At 49.6% G+C, this 15089-nt stretch overlaps 11 protein-coding genes and 1 non-coding gene across 12 annotated transcripts; 7 read left to right on the forward strand and 5 right to left on the reverse strand.

Moving 5' to 3' along the window:
• Window positions 1–134: 134 nt before the first annotated feature.
• Window positions 135–1142, forward strand: PET130 (Pet130p; the record flags this gene model as incomplete). Its single annotated transcript, XM_002551848.1, has 1 exon — window positions 135–1142. One exon carries the CDS (start codon window positions 135–137, stop codon window positions 1140–1142), a length of 1008 nt encoding a protein of 335 aa, XP_002551894.1.
• Window positions 1143–1284: 142 nt separating this feature from the next.
• LSO2 (Lso2p) lies at window positions 1285–1551 on the reverse strand (the record flags this gene model as incomplete). The annotated part of the gene is made up of 1 exon (XM_002551849.1): window positions 1285–1551. The coding sequence occupies one exon, from the start codon at window positions 1549–1551 to the stop codon at window positions 1285–1287; it is 267 nt and encodes an 88-aa protein (XP_002551895.1).
• A 721-nt stretch (window positions 1552–2272) lies between these two features.
• PSD2 (phosphatidylserine decarboxylase 2) lies at window positions 2273–5419 on the forward strand (the record flags this gene model as incomplete). The annotated part of the gene is made up of 1 exon (XM_002551850.1): window positions 2273–5419. One exon carries the CDS (start codon window positions 2273–2275, stop codon window positions 5417–5419), a length of 3147 nt encoding a protein of 1048 aa, XP_002551896.1.
• A 49-nt stretch (window positions 5420–5468) lies between these two features.
• Window positions 5469–7007, forward strand: POL31 (DNA-directed DNA polymerase delta subunit POL31; the record flags this gene model as incomplete). Its single annotated transcript, XM_002551851.1, has 2 exons — window positions 5469–5563; window positions 5642–7007. 2 exons carry the CDS (start codon window positions 5469–5471, stop codon window positions 7005–7007), a joined length of 1461 nt encoding a protein of 486 aa, XP_002551897.1.
• Window positions 7008–7052: 45 nt separating this feature from the next.
• MSM1 (methionine--tRNA ligase MSM1) lies at window positions 7053–8918 on the reverse strand (the record flags this gene model as incomplete). Its single annotated transcript, XM_002551852.1, has 1 exon — window positions 7053–8918. The coding sequence occupies one exon, from the start codon at window positions 8916–8918 to the stop codon at window positions 7053–7055; it is 1866 nt and encodes a 621-aa protein (XP_002551898.1).
• Window positions 8919–9007: 89 nt separating this feature from the next.
• On the reverse strand, window positions 9008–9727 carry YIP1 (transporter YIP1; the record flags this gene model as incomplete). The annotated part of the gene is made up of 1 exon (XM_002551853.1): window positions 9008–9727. The coding sequence occupies one exon, from the start codon at window positions 9725–9727 to the stop codon at window positions 9008–9010; it is 720 nt and encodes a 239-aa protein (XP_002551899.1).
• Window positions 9728–10093: 366 nt separating this feature from the next.
• Window positions 10094–11200, forward strand: RBG2 (Rbg2p; the record flags this gene model as incomplete). The annotated part of the gene is made up of 1 exon (XM_002551854.1): window positions 10094–11200. One exon carries the CDS (start codon window positions 10094–10096, stop codon window positions 11198–11200), a length of 1107 nt encoding a protein of 368 aa, XP_002551900.1.
• A 163-nt stretch (window positions 11201–11363) lies between these two features.
• KLTH0B02552r lies at window positions 11364–11445 on the forward strand. The gene has a single exon. It is a non-coding gene; the product is annotated as a tRNA-Ser (tRNA).
• A 210-nt stretch (window positions 11446–11655) lies between these two features.
• On the reverse strand, window positions 11656–12684 carry KLTH0B02574g (NMT1/THI5 family protein; the record flags this gene model as incomplete). Its single annotated transcript, XM_002551855.1, has 1 exon — window positions 11656–12684. The coding sequence occupies one exon, from the start codon at window positions 12682–12684 to the stop codon at window positions 11656–11658; it is 1029 nt and encodes a 342-aa protein (XP_002551901.1).
• Window positions 12685–13174: 490 nt separating this feature from the next.
• Window positions 13175–13618, forward strand: KLTH0B02596g (KLTH0B02596p; the record flags this gene model as incomplete). Its single annotated transcript, XM_002551856.1, has 1 exon — window positions 13175–13618. One exon carries the CDS (start codon window positions 13175–13177, stop codon window positions 13616–13618), a length of 444 nt encoding a protein of 147 aa, XP_002551902.1.
• Window positions 13619–13787: 169 nt separating this feature from the next.
• On the reverse strand, window positions 13788–14387 carry RLP24 (ATPase-activating ribosome biosynthesis protein; the record flags this gene model as incomplete). Its single annotated transcript, XM_002551857.1, has 1 exon — window positions 13788–14387. The coding sequence occupies one exon, from the start codon at window positions 14385–14387 to the stop codon at window positions 13788–13790; it is 600 nt and encodes a 199-aa protein (XP_002551903.1).
• A 22-nt stretch (window positions 14388–14409) lies between these two features.
• On the forward strand, window positions 14410–15045 carry PAM18 (Pam18p; the record flags this gene model as incomplete). The annotated part of the gene is made up of 1 exon (XM_002551858.1): window positions 14410–15045. One exon carries the CDS (start codon window positions 14410–14412, stop codon window positions 15043–15045), a length of 636 nt encoding a protein of 211 aa, XP_002551904.1.
• Between the last annotated feature and the right edge of the window lie 44 nt (window positions 15046–15089).

The following is a 15089-nucleotide window of genomic DNA, read 5'->3' on the forward strand; positions in this document are numbered from 1 at the left end:
ACGAAAAATTTCAGATTAGCTTCAATCATCAACAAGCTTGGTGAGCTAGCAAGCAACAGGCGACTAAAGACCCATTGCCCCCCGAAGCTTCATAGTTATGCAACTGAAGTCTTAACTTCCATCTTGATACCCAAATGACCAGTCGACTGGTTCTTAAAGAGCTCAAGGCCGGCTTTAAAGCGACAAACAAGTTCCCAGTCACAGAAAAAACCTCTCCAGTTTCAAAAGCTACGGCGCCAAAGCTAATGGGCGATGTAATGACTCTGGGGTCGATTAGTGCGACCAACAATTTCTGCAAGCCCAACAAACGGCTAGAAAAACCTCCGAGGGGAGAAAGGGCACTTGTGGAAGTACGCTCGATGCTCAGAGGCACGAACAGCGTTGCCCAGGTCTATCAAAACACTTTCCGCATTTTCTCGGGGCAGAGCAAGGTCTACCATTGTGACTTCTTCAGGCTGCTCTACTTTCCACCGGAGCATTTCTTGTCGGTGTTTCGCAAGAGTAAGCCTGCAGTGAACGTGCGTATCGTGGGCGAGGTCTTCTTGAATGGAAATGTCTCCAAGAGCCAAGGCCGCAGCGTAGCCAACACAGCGGTGTACGCGAGAGGCAGCCGCATAGAGGGGTACGGTAAGAGCCAGGACGTGAGTAATCTGAAGCAGCTGCAGAATGTGTTTGCCAACGATGGCTCGAATGTTCCCCGAAACTATGCGTATCTGCGCAGATCCTTACGCGCGTCTCTGAACAAGTGGTTCATTCAGCACTGGATGGCGCTGCAAGGGCCGCAGGCCGTCGAGGAGCAGATCAGACGGCAGGGCGAAGCTGGCTCAAGCGCACAGTGGCAGTACTTGGACGCTCAGGGCCGCAGCAAAACCAGCGTGGCTAAGGACGGCTTCTACTTATTTCAGGTCCTTGTGTTTCCCGACAAGACTACTAAGCAGGAGTTCAAGGCAAACGTTGCGCGCGGCGTGAAGACGGTGGCAGATCTCGAGTGGGACGATTTCTTGCGCAGCAAGTCGAACAAGTCCCGCACCTGGGTCCAAGAATGCAACGACCGCGTCCGGGTTCCAGTGATGAACTCGTACCTGGCCAACGACCAGATGCCGCGCGTGCTGCGAAAGCTCCAGTCGTCCCGAGCAAAGTAGACCACACCTTCAGTTTTAAATTATTACAAAGATGACGCTATAAATCTATCAAACACAATTGTTCGAGACTGGGGCCGGCGGAATGCGCACAAGATCCCCGGTGTACCGCGCTCCGCCCGCCCATGCAAAACCCAAGCTCTCCTCATTTGCCCTTCCCTCCTCTGCCGAGCGCAGCCTCCTCGGCCGCCAGGAGCTCCTCACGCTCCTGTTTCGCCCGCAGCTTCTCCTGCTTCTTTTGTTCCTCCAACTGTTTCTTGGTGCTAGGTTTCTTGGAGCCCTCTTCCCACTTGGCAGCCTCTTCAGACTCGGCCTTTTCTCTCTCGGCGCGGCCCTTTGCTGCTGCTTGTTCTCTCTTTCTTTGGTTACCAGCTGCCTTCTTAGCGGCCGACTCTGAGAACCTTTTACCCATTTTCGACCGAAATTAACTCTTAAACGGAAAAGCTTGTATTTGAGTATCGAACAGGACCTGATATGCTCGCTCTGCTGTTGCTCTGAACGTCAAATCTCGACTGTAAGCCGTCCTTTATCACTGTGGAGTTAGTAATTTGAAGTACTTATCTCATCCATGCTAAATTTTTTCCCTTATATACAATTGTCATGCCGTGAAACCACGCCAAGGTGCGCTTAGTAGCAAAAACACCTTGATTTAGGTGACTAGGCGAACGGAGCCGTCAAGTACTTGCGAAACTGTCAAGTGAGACCGACCGAAAGACCTTTCAAACGTCGCAGAGGCTCCATTTTTGCCCAACATGAAAGCATCACAAGTTGGCTTGCGAAGACTGCAGATCTTGAAACACAAAACATAGCATAATGCGACAGAATTGGCCATAAAATACTGTGCGACAGCACACATTATATGGACGGCTGGCGCCGGACTGGCAGCAGGCTGTCGCTGGGCCGCCGCTGGGTCAAACGACATGATCGGGCGTCGAGGCCATGAGTATGTCATCCATCACGAGCAATACAAGCATAGTTTAAAAAGCCTGAACCGATATAAAAAGAGGACATGTGCGCGTCTTGGCAAGCCCGGAGCATCAGTGGGCAGAACTGAGTAGTGGCAGCAGTGACTAAGGCTTCTAAACCTTCGAGGTGGGTAGTAGTGCTATAATTCAGTTCAAAAAACGCAGAAAATGGGCATCATTCGACGGAGAAGCAGGCGGGCCAGGCTCACGTTGCGAGTGCATGCGATCCAGGCTCATGACGTTACAATGCAAAACTCGGGATGCAATCCCGTCTGCCTGGTGACCAGCAATGGCGTCTTCAGCCGAACGGCGAAGCTGAAAAACACAACTTCGCCGCACTGGGATCAAATGCTCAAACTGAAGCTACCTGAGCGGCCTACGTCGGAGTATCTGCGGGTTGTGGTGTATGACGCGCTGGCCAGCACGGTGGACGAGAGCGCCGTGGACGAGTTCCACACGCGTAGCGCTGGGCTCAACGACCTGGACAGTTCAGCCAAGTACCTCTACCTGGGTGAAACTCAGCTATCCCTGCGGGACCTTTTCCGCCGCAAGGACCAACCCACTAGCTATAAGTTCTCTAGGGATGCGGCTTGGTACCCTCTGTACAACAAAAACGCGCTCAGATTCGAACATACGGATATGCAGAACGCACCGGCCGCGATGGCCGTAGGGGAAATCCAGTTGGCTCTGTCGCTGTCCTGTACGAAAGGCCAGAGTCTCTTCAAAGCATTCAACAGCTGGCAGAGTGCGTTCTCTGAGCCTCGCAGCTCCAGCAGCATGAGTTCCTCTATCTCTGCGGCGGCCAAAAGCGGCTCTGACGGACCGTCGAGTTCAGCTGCTGGCAGCGGCATATTCGATGATTTCGATGAGGAAACAAACTTCGACCTCATAACCCAGGACCCGTCGATGGACGAACTGGAACCGACTGAAAACGACTTAGAGGGCTTGCAGTTTATCTACAGTAAGTTGGAAGACGAAGACGGCGTCGAGGACATCAGCTCGTCGTCCGACGAGCTGGAACCTGGTGCGCAGTTGAATTTCACCAAAGTGGCTACCGCACTTGACGAATATGATGTCGCGATTTCAAGATCTGACTTTGACCCCTCCTCTGGTAACTCCCGGGTGAGCACGCCACCATTGATTTCCGAGGACGATTTGATTGACGAGGACAACGCTAGCTCCAGCGACAGCAAAGAGAGCAGATACGTGCGCATGATACAAACTCGAAAACGGAGGCCTCGCCGCCCTCGTAAAGGCAACGCGAGTGCCAAGTTCGAACTATCGAAACGAGGTCATGCTGCTGGCGTTGCATACGTTGACATCGATAGCATAAATGATCTCCCGACGCTTAAGAACAAGTTCTCGAAGAAGTATATGATGGATCCTTTTATAATCATAACGTTCGGGCGCAGGGTTTTCAAAACTTCTTGGAGGAAGCACTCGCTCAACCCAGTTTATAATGAACGTCTGGCGTTTGAGGTATACGAGAATGAAATGAATTTCAGCTTGCATTTTCGCATCATTGATAAGGATAACTTCTCGTACCATAACAACGTTGCCAAAGGCGATGTTTCATTAACAGATCTCATCAATAGACAGCAAAAAAGCGAAGCGGGGGAAGAGTGGGTGGCCATGCACATTCCTTTACAGTTCAACAAAACAATAGACTCCAGTATCTCCCCACCAATTCTGAACCTGAAAGCAAAATTCGTCTCTTACACAGATCTCAAAAAGCATTTTTGGGAAAAAGCTCTGGATCTATTGACAAAGCAAGAAACATTTGACGTGATTGACATCAATCTGCTCATGGAGAAACTTGGATCCTTCTCAGATGAAGAGATCGAGGACTTTTTCTATTTTTTTGGCAAGTCCCCTTGGGCGCATGACAAGCTCAGTCGCGATGAGGTTATAAGCTATTTGCAACAGTCAAAGAATTCATCTGGATTTAAAAAGCTAAAGAAATGCCCCTTGTGCTCCGGTTGGTGCAAGAGCACTAGAAATGTTGTCAAATCAAAACTTATCCTCGAAAATGATCTGGTAACGCATCTCTCGATTTGTTCTTCGAACAGCGAAAAAAAGAAAATGCTCAAAGCCTCCTACGTCTCGTCAGACTTTGCATCCAAAAGATGGTTTTCAAAGTTCTTAATAAAACTAACGTATGGAAAGTATGCCCTTGGTTCTAATAACGCCAATATATTGGTCCAGGACAGAGACACGGGCATCGTTCTCGAGGAAAAGATTAGCGCACATGTTAAAGTGGGCATCCGAATCATTTATAATGCAAGGGGAACGGAGTCCAAAAAGTTCAAAACTCTTTTAAGGAACCTGTCCATCAAACAAGGCCGAAAATTTGATAACCCCTCGTCTGTAAGGCAAATTGATTCGTTCATCAGGTTTCATTCACTTGACACTTCCGAGTGCGAGGAAACAGAGTACAAAACGTTCAACGAATTCTTCTATAGAAAATTGAAGCCAGGAAGCAGGTCTCCCGAGGTTGAAAATCCTGAAATTCTGCTGTCGCCGGCAGATTGCCGATGCACTGTTTTTTCGAATATCAAGGCCTCCAAAGAAATATGGATCAAAGGGAAAACTTTTACAATAACTAAATTGACTAACTCATACCACCCCGAAATCTACAATGATGCTTCTTGTAGCATTGGTATATTCCGTTTGGCTCCGCAAGATTACCACCGCTTTCATTGTCCATGCGATGGTGTAATTGGAAAGCCGCAAGAAATATCTGGCGAGTACTACACTGTCAATCCAATGGCGGTCCGCACTGAACTTGATGTCTTCGGCGAGAACGTTCGTGTTGTTGTACCTATTCATTCCAAAGAATTCGGCACCATCTTATACATCGCAGTTGGTGCAATGATGGTAGGCTCGATTATCCTAACCTGTAAAGAAGGCGAGACTGTCGAAAGGGGGCAAGAGCTCGGTTACTTCAAGTTTGGGGGCTCTACTATTTTGCTTGTTGTACCATCCCAGAACGTAATGTTTGATACTGACTTGCTTAATAACTCAAACGAAAGAATAGAGACCTTAGTAAAGGTCGGTATGAGTATAGGGCACACGCCGGCAGTCAAAGAGCATAAACGTGAAAAGCGCGTCCTTTATAGCAAAGAAGATATTGACCGCATTAAGAGAACTATTTCGGTTTCGGACGAAACTGTCGAAAAGGCTGATAATGCTCCTTGGGAATATCATAGCTTGAGAAAACTCGCTCCTCACCATCACTCTGCTGAGACAACAGTTTCATCAGATCCCACTGAGACTGCTAGAGAGCTTGACCTGCTAAGTATATTTTCAGATTGAAGGAACAGCCTTGGCTCACTTAGGATTATCACGTGTACTTAAAACGTATATGTTCAAGATGTTAATAAAGTTTAGAATGAGTGTGATGCCCACTTTTATATATGGCACGGTGAAGAGCATGGATTCTGTTCTCAGGCAATTCAAGTATGTTAGTATCAGGAATAAGCTACCACGGGCTGGGTAATGTCTAGTGCGTTTTTACTAATAAATTCGCAAACTTAGCGAGTCGAGAGAGACCGGTGAAATTGAGCCAAGAAAGCGCGATAAGTTAGTTGTCGAACCGCAACCTAACGAATTTTACTTGAAATATGAGGATAGAAAGTACGATGAACAGTATTACTCCATGTACCAGTACCGTTTAAAGGTATTGAGGGAGCGCGTCACCAAGAATTGTGAAGTCAAATGGGATTCACACTTTAAGCTGAAAAACCGTAAAGTTGTGAAGAAGAATAAGGTCTTAGATATCCAGGCCAACGAGCCCTGCTGGTGTGTGGGCACTATTTACTGCGAAATGAAATACAAGCCAAACATCCTAGAGGAGGTTGTTAACGATGTGTACGGCGCGCCTGATTTAGTGAAGGGTTACTTGGATGAGGACGGCACGGACGAAGTCATGTTAGAAGACGAAAGCGGTCGAGTGCTTCTTGTGGGTGAACTTGCGAAAACGAAACCACTGGTCAGTGGAACTGTAGTCGGAATCCTCGGGATGGAAGCAGATGCAGGTACTTTTCAGGTCTTGGACATTTGCTTTCCATCAGCCTTACCACAGACCGAGCTTCCCGCGGGCTCTCAGCCTGGGAAAGTTGCACTAGTATCGGGACTAAACGCAAACCCTTCTAATCCAAGACTTTCACTAAAGCTGCAATTATTACAGCAATACCTAACAGGCGATGTGATGAGCCCAGAGTCTGTTGCTGAAATTGGTAGACTTATAATATGTGGAAACTCAATAAATCCTGTTGACCCAGACCAGCTAACGGGATGCCTTACAGAAGCTGGAACTTTCTTTGGGAATACGCTTCAGTCCATGCCAATTGATCTCATGCCTGGTCCACGCGACCTTAGTGATCAAAGCTTACCTCAGCAACCATTGCATAAGGCACTTTTTGGGCCCATGATTTCCCCGTTCTTTGAGGAATCCAATAAAGAACTCTTTTGTCCTACCACAAACCCAGCATGGTTTCAGCTTAATGGTGTTCAATTATTAGGCACGAGCGGACAGAACATTGATGATATGTGCAAGTACGTTCTGCCTTTCGAACCAGACTCTCAAGAAAACTTAGCAGAAGCTAATATCGCCACTAGGATGGACATCATTGAGGGGTGCCTAAGGTGGCAGAATATAGCACCAACAGCGCCCGATACATTGTGGTGCTATCCTTATAAAGATGAAGACCCTTTCGTTCTGAAGAAATGGCCCCACGTATTTTTCGTTGGCAACCAGCCCCAATTTGCTTCGAAAGACGTGCAGTTGGAGGGGGGTGTCAAAGTCAAAGCTATTGCTGTTCCAGAGTTCAGCAAAACAGGGCAAGTTGTAATTTTAGATCTTGAAACGCTGGATACTACTCTCGTGACAATCGATATGTAGATTACTTACAAGTAAATGCATGAATTGAGGAAATGGATCAACATTCTAGGTGGTCCCTCTGAAATTCACCTTTTTTATTGGTACTTCTCGCCCTTTATCGTTGGATCCTTTACCATATAATGTGTCAGCCCCGAGACGCGTGCGCGATAAATCGCGGTTTTCCGTATCAACACCAATTCGGTCAAGTAAAGCGTTTGAAAGCGTTGGCATTATTGGTTGGGCCAAAATGGAAGTTATGCGAACTACCTCAATTGCTGTAAATATTATGAGGTCTTGTTCTTCGCCGGATTTGAGCCAAGGTGTCGAGGTCTGAACAAAGGCATTCGCTTTTCCAATCACATCCCAAAGAAGCTTCAGGGCAGAACGCGTCTCGAGCTGGCGCATGTGAGAAGAGAAAAGTTCCGGCAGCGTTTGGAGAAGTTGAATAAGTTCTCGGTATGACTCTTGCGCTTCGGTTCCAATTAATGTTGCAGCATTATTTTCAGGGTTAGCAGCTTGACTTGCGAAGGTCTCAACGGCCCTTGGAATGTTAAACTTGTTGCTGCAACATCTGTTTAGAAGATTACCCCATTTTGAAACAATCTGCTCGCGGGTGGCATGCAGGCGCTCTTCCCGAAAGTCCCCGTCGGCTTCGATATGGGAGTTCTCGAGCAAATACCATCTGACTGGGTCGCACTCATAATGTAAAATCATGTCCAGTGGATCAACGACATTACCAACAGACTTACTCATCTTGACACCGCCGGAAAGCCAATGGCCATGAACAATGATCTGTTTAGGTAAGGGGATACCCGCTGCCATCAAGAAGCATGGCCAGTAGATAGCGTGAAACTTCGCAATGTCTTTACCAATGATATGCGTAGTGTTGACCCACCAATTGCGCGGCATCTTCAGTTGGCTGGTGATAGTGTGCTTAACGGCTGCCGGCGAATTGTCTAGGACGGCTTGTAGGCCACCAACTGAAGTCAAATAGTTACAAAGCGCATCAAACCAGACGTATATTTTCTGCGAAGGATCCTGCGGCACATCTATACCCCATTTGATTCTTGAGCTTGGCCTTGATATAGACAGGTCTCGAAGCTTGGAGCCCCGCAGCTCGTTTATTATTTGGTCCCGTCTGGATGGAGGGGAGATGAAATGCGGGTTTTCCTTCTCTAGGAATGTCAATAATCTATTCTGGAAGGAAGAGAGCTTAAAGAAGTAGTTAGTTTCTGAATGATAAACCACTCCATTTCTGGTTTCCGTATTTATGAACTTCCCATCTTTGCGAATTTCAGGGCTTCCAAAGGGTAATTCCTGGCCATCTCCTTGAAGCTGTACTACTTTGGATTCAGGATAAAAGCACTCGTCCGATATGGAGTACCAGCCTTCGTGCTCGCCCTTATAAATATAACCGCTTTCCCAACATCTATTCCACAGCTCCCGGACTGCTCTGACGTGGTCGTAATCCGTAGTTCTTATGAACCGGGTGTAACTTATATTAGCCATTTGGTCTAACTTTACGAACTCGCGGTAGAGTACATCAACGAACTGCTTGGGATTACTGTACCCATTCTTCTCACTAGCGTTTTGGATTTTGAGTCCATGCTCGTCGGTTCCAGTAGTAAACAGTGTGTTATAGCCTTGCATCGCTCGCCACCTCTTAGTTACATCGCACAGTAAACTCGAATACAAGTGACCTAGATGCGGTCTCGCGTTCGGGTAGAATATGGGCGTAGTTATATGAAAAAGTGCACCTTTTAACCTCGCAGGCACTCCTCTGGACGGCGGCATGGTGCTTGTCCGTCTAACTGGTTTTCTGGATTTAAAATGTGATGCGTTGATGATTTTTCGAAACAATGATATACACCAGAATCGTAAGCCTTTTGGCGTGCTATGCGCAACAACGATCCGGATGCTAGTCCCCCACATACTTTTTACCCATATAGCTTCCGAACTACGCTGCGAGTCTTGTCATTTTTCCTACTTAGTTGAAGCATTTATGTACATCATTTGAAGCCCTACACAAATATAGCCATGAGGGCGAACACACTGTAGAAGATGGAGAGCGGGTACGCGATCAAAACCCTAGCATTTTTAAGTTGTAGTACAGCGGTGAAAAATCCAGAGGAGGACCATGTGCACCAGCACACAAAGATAAGTGCCAGCGCGTAGCCCATCATGTTGTTGAGAGGGAAGAAAACGCCTACCAGCGACAAGAGGCATAGAGGGAGGAAGCAATATCCTAGGATAGAGGCTGTTCTTAGGAAAAGTTGTTGTGGTTGGGCTTTGTTGTCCTCATTGCCCATGAGACGGAGGAGTGTGTGTAATGAAATAGTGCCAAAAAGTGCGACTCCGTAGATGTACCCGAAATGAACCTTTCCTGCGGCTAGTAGTAGTGTTCCAAAAAGAAGACAGAATATAAGCGGCCCTGCGAGGTCGCAGTCAGATATGATCTCCAGAGGCAGCGAGTCTGACCGTCTCAATGGCTGCAAAACGTTTTTGGTCTTGGTCAGAATATGGCTGAAATTGATTCCTATCTCCTCGAGAAGGGGGAGTTCGTGGGGATACCCTTTGGTTGACAAGGCATTCAGCAGGCCTGGGGGGAGGGGGTCCTGCGAAAACGCCTGTGTCGCTGGTTGTTGCGCGAAGTTCATTGAGCCCTGTGGCATCTGGAACTGCGGTGATGGCTGGTAGAATCCGAAGCCTCCTTGTGGATTTGCACCGTTGTTGAAGGACATTGTTGATGCTAGCTAGATGTCGGAGGAAGTTGTGTTGTTAAATGTTATGCGTTTGAATTTGCGGGCTGAAATTTAAAACGGCAAATCTGGTCGTTTGAAAAAAGCCTCACAGGTTTGCTGAGCAGTACTTGTGACGAAATCCAGTCCCAGTCGCTTCAAGCAAGTTCACAATGACCTTTTCAATCCCTTAGGACTTATTTGATCGAAGCTTTTGTTGACTTCAAATGTTTTAAGAACCTCGATCTTGTGCATGTGCACGAAGCCCTTTGAAGCATTAAATATGAAAATTTGAGTTCATAGTGGATTCGATGAGCTCCAAGAACAAGAGGGAATATAGGTGTACAGGAAGAATAGTGGCGGTTCAAGATGGGTGTCATTGAGAAGATTAAGGCTATCGAGGAGGAGATGGCTCGGACGCAGAAAAACAAGGCCACCGAGTACCATCTAGGGCTGCTGAAGGGTAAGCTAGCACGTTTCAGACAACAGTTGTTGGCAGAAGAAACCGCGCCTACGGGCGGCGGTGGCACAGGGTTTGAGGTCGCCAAGTCCGGAGATGCGCGTGTAGTGCTGATCGGGTATCCTTCTGTGGGTAAGTCCTCTCTTTTGGGCAAAGTGACGACCACGAAGTCGGAGATCGCGCACTACGCGTTTACCACGCTGACTTCCGTGCCCGGCGTGTTGAAGTACCAGGGCGCTGAAGTCCAGATTGTGGACTTGCCTGGTATTATCTACGGTGCTTCGCAGGGCAAGGGTAGAGGTAGACAGGTCGTAGCCACAGCGCGTACCGCGGACCTGATCCTAATGGTTCTGGATGCCACGAAGGGGGCACACCAGCGGGAGTCACTAGAAAAAGAACTAGAGGCCGTTGGGATACGTCTGAACAAAGAAAAGCCCAACATTTACTACAAGAAAAAAGAGACGGGGGGTGTGAAAGTTACGTTCACCTCTCCCTCGAGGGCGAACCTAACGGAGGAAGCGATCAAGATGATTTTGAAAGACTACCGTGTTCACAACGCCGAAGTTTTGGTGCGCGACGACAAATGCACGATCGACGACTTCATCGACATCATTAACGACCAGCATTGCAATTACATCAAGTGCCTATATGCGTACAACAAGATCGACGCGGTCTCGCTTGAGGAGGTCGACCGTCTGGCACGCGAGCCTAATACTGTGGTGATGTCGTGTGAGAATGATCTAGGTCTTGACGACGTGGTGGATGAAATCTGGTACCAGTTGAATCTGAGCCGTGTTTACACCAAGAAAAGAGGTGTGAAGCCGGACTTCTCTGATCCACTCGTAGTGAGGAACGCTTCCACAATAGGCGACATGTGCCACTCCATTCACAGAGACTTTAAAGAGAAGTTCAAGTATGCGCTTGTGTGGGGGTCCTCTGCGAAGCACTCTCCACAAAAATGTGGGCTAACCCATAAACTTCACGACGAAGATGTAGTGAGTTTATTCACTAAATAGATAGATAATTCAAGAATACGACCTAATGCTATTAACCTCAAAGCCGCCCGCCGAGAAGCAGGCTATCCGTAGGAAATAGAAAGGTATCTCTGTATTGTATTCAACCGCACGCTTACTCTACCCTACTACATAATATCAACTAAATGGATTACTTTCGAAATAAGGCAATTTGGCCGAGTGGTTAAGGCGTAAGATTAGAAATCTTTTGGGCTCTGCCCGCGCAGGTTCGAATCCTGCAGTTGTCGTTATTTCCTTTTTTGCCGCGCAGAGCAGCGTTATATGGTGTTTAACTCAAACTAGCCTCTAAAGTCCAGACCGGCACCTCCGGAGCGAAGCTCAGGCGTGCTATCTTATAGGTTTCAACAAAGTGAAATTTATTTTTTGTATAATTGTCTGTGTCAACGTATCTAAGCCTTGAGCCCGAACTTCAGGCTCGCGTCTCTGTCATAAAGTTTTTAAGCCTTCAAAGGGACGGAGAGTCTCTTGAAACCACCGCAATCTCTGCAGGTCTCCTGGTGAATGGCCATCAATCTCTGGGCTTCCAATGGGTCCTCGACCTCGTTAGGCTCGTCCCAGGACAAGTACTCGTTAGTGTAGTTGGCCTTGTAGTCTAGAGGCAGGATCTCCAATCTCTTACCGTAGCCGGTAACCTTGTTCCAGTCACGGTGGACGTTGAACAAGGAGGAAGAGAAGTAGGCGTAGCATCTCTGGAACTGCTTGAAGCTCAAGTCGTTGTCAAGCTCGGGCTTGAAGTCAACGTACTCCTTCCAGGCATCGATTGGATGAGCCAAGACGAAGTCGGTGGCCTTCTTGACAGCCGTGAGGAACTTGCGAACCTTCTCGGGGTTGGCGGCCAAGAACTTGTCGTTGCAGATGTACAAGATGGTGCAGAAGCAGCAGCAGCCCAGGCAAGCCAGCTTGTCGATACGGAGCATCTTGGCGTCAGTGGCAGGCTTGCCCTGGGCCTTGAGGTACTCCTCGAGCTCGACTTGCTGCATGCACTCGATACCAATACCAGCATCGATCTTGCCCTCGATGATGTATTTGGCGACGTTCATGCCACATCTGACGGCAGTGTAGTCGTCTGGGGTCATACCGTAGTGCTTGGTGAGCTCGTCAAGCTGGATCTTGCCGAATTCGCCGACATAGCCGATCTTCTTGCCTCTGAGTGACTGGAAGTCGTCGGTGATACCGCGGCCGGCCATGTACAACAACCCGGTGAAGGGCTCGTCAAGCAGCGAGCCGACAGAGGTCACAGGGAAGCCACGCGCCTTGGCTGCCAGGGTATGGATCATGGCCTTGAGGCCCATGTCGACCTTGCCGGACCCGATCAGCTCAGTGACGTCCGAGGGGTTGGTAGGCTCAATGAGCGCCAAGTCCAAGCCCTGTTCCTTGAAGTAGCCCTTTTGCAACGCTAGGAAGATAGGGATGTGGTATGGCGCTGGTTGCCAGTTCAGGAGAAAGGTGATCTTTTCGGTGGACATTGAAGACGATGAAGTGTTCGATGGTGATAGTGATGGAGTGAGAAGAAACTGGGAGACTTAATCCAACAACGCTCGCACCCACTCCTTTTATACTACTTCAAGCCCCTCTTGCCGTTGCTTGCTAGGCTCTTGCGGAAGCGCGCGACACCGCCTCTCATGGCGTGTTCGTGCACGCTCCCTTAAGGCTCTTGCGCGTGTAACCGGCACGCCCTCGGCACACCTGCGCACCTAATTCGCCAGAAGAGCCTGCACACAATTCCTCACACTTGCGTGCTAGCTTGATATCGGCCATCCGGGTACTCCCCACCTTTTGCTCATCGTGCGTCGAATGCGTTGTGAAGCTCAAACATTTATGCACTTTACTTGTTTTTCCAGAATATCAAAAAGCTAATCTGAACAACTATAACCACCAGAGGAAACACGATGAAAACATACGTGGAAACACCCGTAGGACCTCAATTGGCTTGTGCAGGCGCTTCTGTATAGTGATATGAGCATATTGGTAGTAGATATGGATGAAGTTCGGAGTTTGGCCCAGCGCCACAGCATCGAGATGGGGCTCGAACGGCTGCGCGTAGTTGGCCAGTACGTGGGATCGTGGTGGGACGCAGGCCGGCTGCGTCTAGAGTTTGGGAATGTGAGTGGCCTGGCGAGCGCAGGTGGGCGTGCGGTGCTGGATGCTAGCGAGAGCGCGCTGGAGCGGGTCCGTCGCGCACGCGCAGGGCTCGTGGAAGGTGCTGTGTGCGACGTGCGGTGCTGCGTAATGGGCCGGGACGTGGAGGTGATGGAGCTGCGAGTGCTAACGCTGCGGGAAGTGCAAGCTCTGGGCGAGTTTTTGGCCGGGGACGCGGGGCGAGAGTTCATGAGCCTGAGCTCTGGGGCTCTGCAACACGCTGGGCACGACAGACGCGACGATGAGGACCGGGCCCGCTGACAGGGCAGCCTCTTATAAGTGCGTCGCGCTGCACGCGTGCTCTCGCAGTCGCCAAACTTTCGGCCGACAGCCATAGCCCTGCTCGAATTCGATAATATTAATATACACTCTACTTCCGCTATTTCTACTGTTGGATCGCGCAGATCGCGCAGCTCGCGGGTCTGCACGCTTAGAAGGCAATTTTCTTTCCAACCTTGCGCTTGTTTGTGAGCACGACCTTCTGCTTTTGGGCCTCGGCCTCGCTCTCGTCCTCGCTCTCGTGCTCGGACTCGCTGTCCACGTCCATCTCCTCGCTTTCCGCGTCGCTCGCGGCCTCTACGCGCTCCGCGCGCTCCGCCGTGCGCAACAGCTCCACATCGCGCATGTTCAACAGCTCGGGGTTCTTCTCCACCAGCTGGCGGTCCCGCAGGAACTCGCGCTCCTTGTTTCCACGCATACGGTTCTTGTAGAACGCACGCTCACGCTTCTGGCGGATCTCCTCGACCCGAGCCATCGCCCGCAGAGTCGTGGCAACCAGCTCCCTATTGTACCTAACGGGCACGTTACGGCGCTGAGCGAACGCCAGCGTGCTGTCAACCGCCAGCTCCTTGCCCGCGGCCTTACGGAACGCCTTGGTCCACCGCAGCTTTCTTGGGTTACGGCGCTGCTTGAAGTTCTTGTGACACTTGGACCGGCAGAAGCGGAACTCCTTTGCGTCGTTACGCACAAACATGATACCGTGGCCTGGATAGCATGGCGATGAGCAGAAATGACAACTGTAGACCCTCATTTCGCCTCAGATTCAACTTTTGATGGGATGCGATGCGATGAGATGCCCTTGCAGATTGTCAAAAAATTTTTTCCAGCTTAATTTTTATAGCCATTTTCTTCCAGAGCTGGAAAATAGTCTTGAAACAGGCAGAAGAAAGGCCAAGTGGACAGGCGAAAAGGACGAGAAAGCGAGTAATATGGCACCAATCGAGGCCCCACAACTGGCGATCCCTGGGGAACCATCCGCGGTAGCACCACAGGCATTTAATGAACTGGTTCCTGCTACGGCTGCGCCCGTAGGGAGCGCGAAAAAGAGCATGGACGAAAAGTTCGACGAGGCGCTGGCGTTCATGGGCCGGCACCCGGTGATGAGCGGTGTAGGCGGGTTTCTGGGACTGTACTTCGCGGCGGGTGCGTTCAAGAGTGTGTCGCGCATGATGGGCGGCGGGCCCAAGGCTGCGCAGTTCGCTAAAGGCGGATTCGACCCGAAGATGAACACTAAAGAGGCGCTGCAGATCCTGAACTTGAGCGAGAATAACCTTAACCGCAAGAAGCTGAAGGAGGTGCACCGCCGCATCATGCTGGCAAATCATCCGGACAAGGGCGGAAGCCCTTACCTGGCAACTAAGATCAACGAAGCCAAGGACTTTCTGGAGAAGCGCGGCTTGCGCAAATAGGTGGAGCGCGCGTGCGCGCTCGCATAACCCACATGTACATAGTA

This window comes from Lachancea thermotolerans (genome assembly GCF_000142805.1).
Source record: "Lachancea thermotolerans CBS 6340 chromosome B complete sequence".
Classification (NCBI taxonomy): domain Eukaryota; kingdom Fungi; phylum Ascomycota; class Saccharomycetes; order Saccharomycetales; family Saccharomycetaceae; genus Lachancea; species Lachancea thermotolerans.